Raw genomic sequence first — 2,333 nt, forward strand, 5'->3', positions numbered from 1 at the left:
CTGCCTGTTGCCAATATAATATAGAACCTCACACAAAAGATGACACATGCTAAAAATTAAATCTTGAACAACTTTCAATTATTCGCAGCAAATGGCGCTAAAACTAACTCTTACAGTACAATTATTATCATTAATATTAATGAGTGAGTAATGTAATGTAATATAGCCTACACTACAGCATTTCAGAGCCTAAATAAAATGCATGGAGATTGCTAAATATAAATCACTAATTTAAAAAAAAAACAAAACATAGGCCTACCACCTTACTTTATTTTGGGTCGCTGTCTAAAAAACATCATAACTCTTTCAATATACTGTGTTTAAACTGAGCACACTGTGGATTACGATATGGCTATTTACATTTAGTACCCACTATACGTCACATGACCAGTAATAGTTGGAGGCACTGATTCGGTCTATTGCATATCAATTTTGAGTATGATGCCATAATTTATTCAACATCACATTATAGTTGTTTATATTCATTTTGTCATAGCAAAATTTCAGGCAATTTGTTTCATGTGCAAATTTTTTTTAGATAAAATGTATTTTTTCCCCATCACGAATCAAACCCAACACCCTCTGATTCTAATTTGAATACTCTACCAATTGTAGTATTCTCCTTTGGATTTTCCCATTCACATTTTTATTTCTCTCAAGGTATTGTTGTGTAATATGCAACAAACAATGAAGAAGCTCATGACAGTTCAGTATGAAGAAACATTTGAAGAACTCATAAACCATATGACAATACCCAATACATGTCATACAAGGCAGGCACGAGTTTTCACCTCCTCAGTGCAAGTTGGGGCAGAGGTGAGCAACGTTGTATTGACGATGGCCAGTGGCAACTGTCCAAACCTAGTTGTTCAAAACATGCATTTTATTTTTTGTTTGATTGTCATCTCTATGTTATTTACTATAATCACAGATTTTAAGCATGTAGCCATTCAAAGACATTTTTGATGTTTTCTTTTTTTTTTTTACTGCTTTTTTTAGTGATGCTCTTTCAATTTAGTTTGACCCCACAATATTGGTAAAACAAAATACAAACAAATTTACATAAAAAGATAAAAGATGCTCTATATTACCTCTTTACTGTTACTATTCAATGTTTCAACTGCATTCCTGATACTATCATAGAGGGCGCTATTGAGATCAGACTCATCATTCATGCTGTCATATGTGGATAGGGTACTCTGCTCAACTTGCTGGCTTTTAATTGGTCCATCTGAAGCCAGGGAGTCCCTGCTTCTACTCACTATAGACCTTACTGTACTTACGCTTGAAACAGAATTTCTCTGCTTTTCAAGTAAAACTTCTGAAATTGATGGTGGTATATTTTGCTGGAAGACCAGGAAAAATTGATGAATGTATAAATGTAAATAAAACAATCAGTAAAGTTTTCCTATGTTCAGTGGTGTATTTAGAGTCTTAAATTGGTGAAGGGTAGGGGTCCTGATGGGGAGGGGTGCTCATGGGGAGGTTGAAGGTGAAGTAAAAATTCAATGATTAAGTGACTAAAGGTGCTACCTCTCCAAAATAAGTTTATATGAGGTGATTTTTCAATGGGGAAGACCCCCCCCCCTCCCTGCACAACCCCAGAATATGCCACTGCCTATGAAAAAAATCAAAAGGGTACTGAGTTTCGTTTACAGCCTGTGGCCATGTGTGAAACATCTTTAAAACACTTCTTAGTTAAGGGCTCTTAGTGAGTATTGTTAAGTCAACCAAGTTCAGTGGTAGTGTGTAAGACCACATTGCAACCACAATGGACTGTAGAAGTATTGGAATTTGTCGATTACTTTCAACTTACTGGGTGGGTCTGTGGCTCCACTGCTAAGCCTATGTATGACCCCTTAGGGCTTCTACCTTGCTGAGGGCTACTAGGGGGATTTGGTGGCATGAAATCTGTCTCAACTGTCGTCTCCATAGTAATTCTTAAAAGAAAAAAAGATAAAACAATAGACGACCTCCTTACTTTGGATTTTTGTCTCGTAAGTAAAACTTACTACTGCTACATTTTTTTGGATTTGCATATAATAATATTAACAGGTAATATGTAACTGACATATTTATCATCAATGTTAAAAAACAATCATTCAGTATACTTACATAAAACTGACAAACTGCATAATACATTACTAAAGTCCACCCCCTAAACATAAAATTTGTTGATTTTTTTTTTCTCTTTTATCTATTTATTTATACATATTTCCTTTTTTGGGGAGGCGGGAAGGGAGGAGCAGGGGAGAAGGGAGGTGGATGGGTTTACACTTTGGGAATCTTCTACTCATAAAAAATCAAAGCCAATTTTTTTTTCTCAGAAAACT

General features: G+C 35.2%; 1 protein-coding gene across 1 annotated transcript; it reads right to left on the reverse strand.

Annotated features, from left to right (window-relative positions):
• Positions 1–270: 270 nt before the first annotated feature.
• On the reverse strand, positions 271–2,032 carry LOC117109138. Its single transcript, XM_033251388.1, has 2 exons — positions 1,817–2,032; positions 271–1,346 (listed from the first exon to the last, which is right to left on the reverse strand). Exons 1-2 carry the CDS (start codon positions 1,931–1,933, stop codon positions 1,083–1,085), a joined length of 381 nt encoding a protein of 126 aa, XP_033107279.1. The 5' UTR covers positions 1,934–2,032; the 3' UTR covers positions 271–1,082.
• Between the last annotated feature and the right edge of the window lie 301 nt (positions 2,033–2,333).

The sequence above is a fragment of the Anneissia japonica genome, unplaced genomic scaffold (assembly GCF_011630105.1).
Source record: "Anneissia japonica isolate Jap-2015-1 unplaced genomic scaffold, ASM1163010v1 scaffold5857_len3112_cov171, whole genome shotgun sequence".
Taxonomy (NCBI): domain Eukaryota; kingdom Metazoa; phylum Echinodermata; class Crinoidea; order Comatulida; family Comatulidae; genus Anneissia; species Anneissia japonica.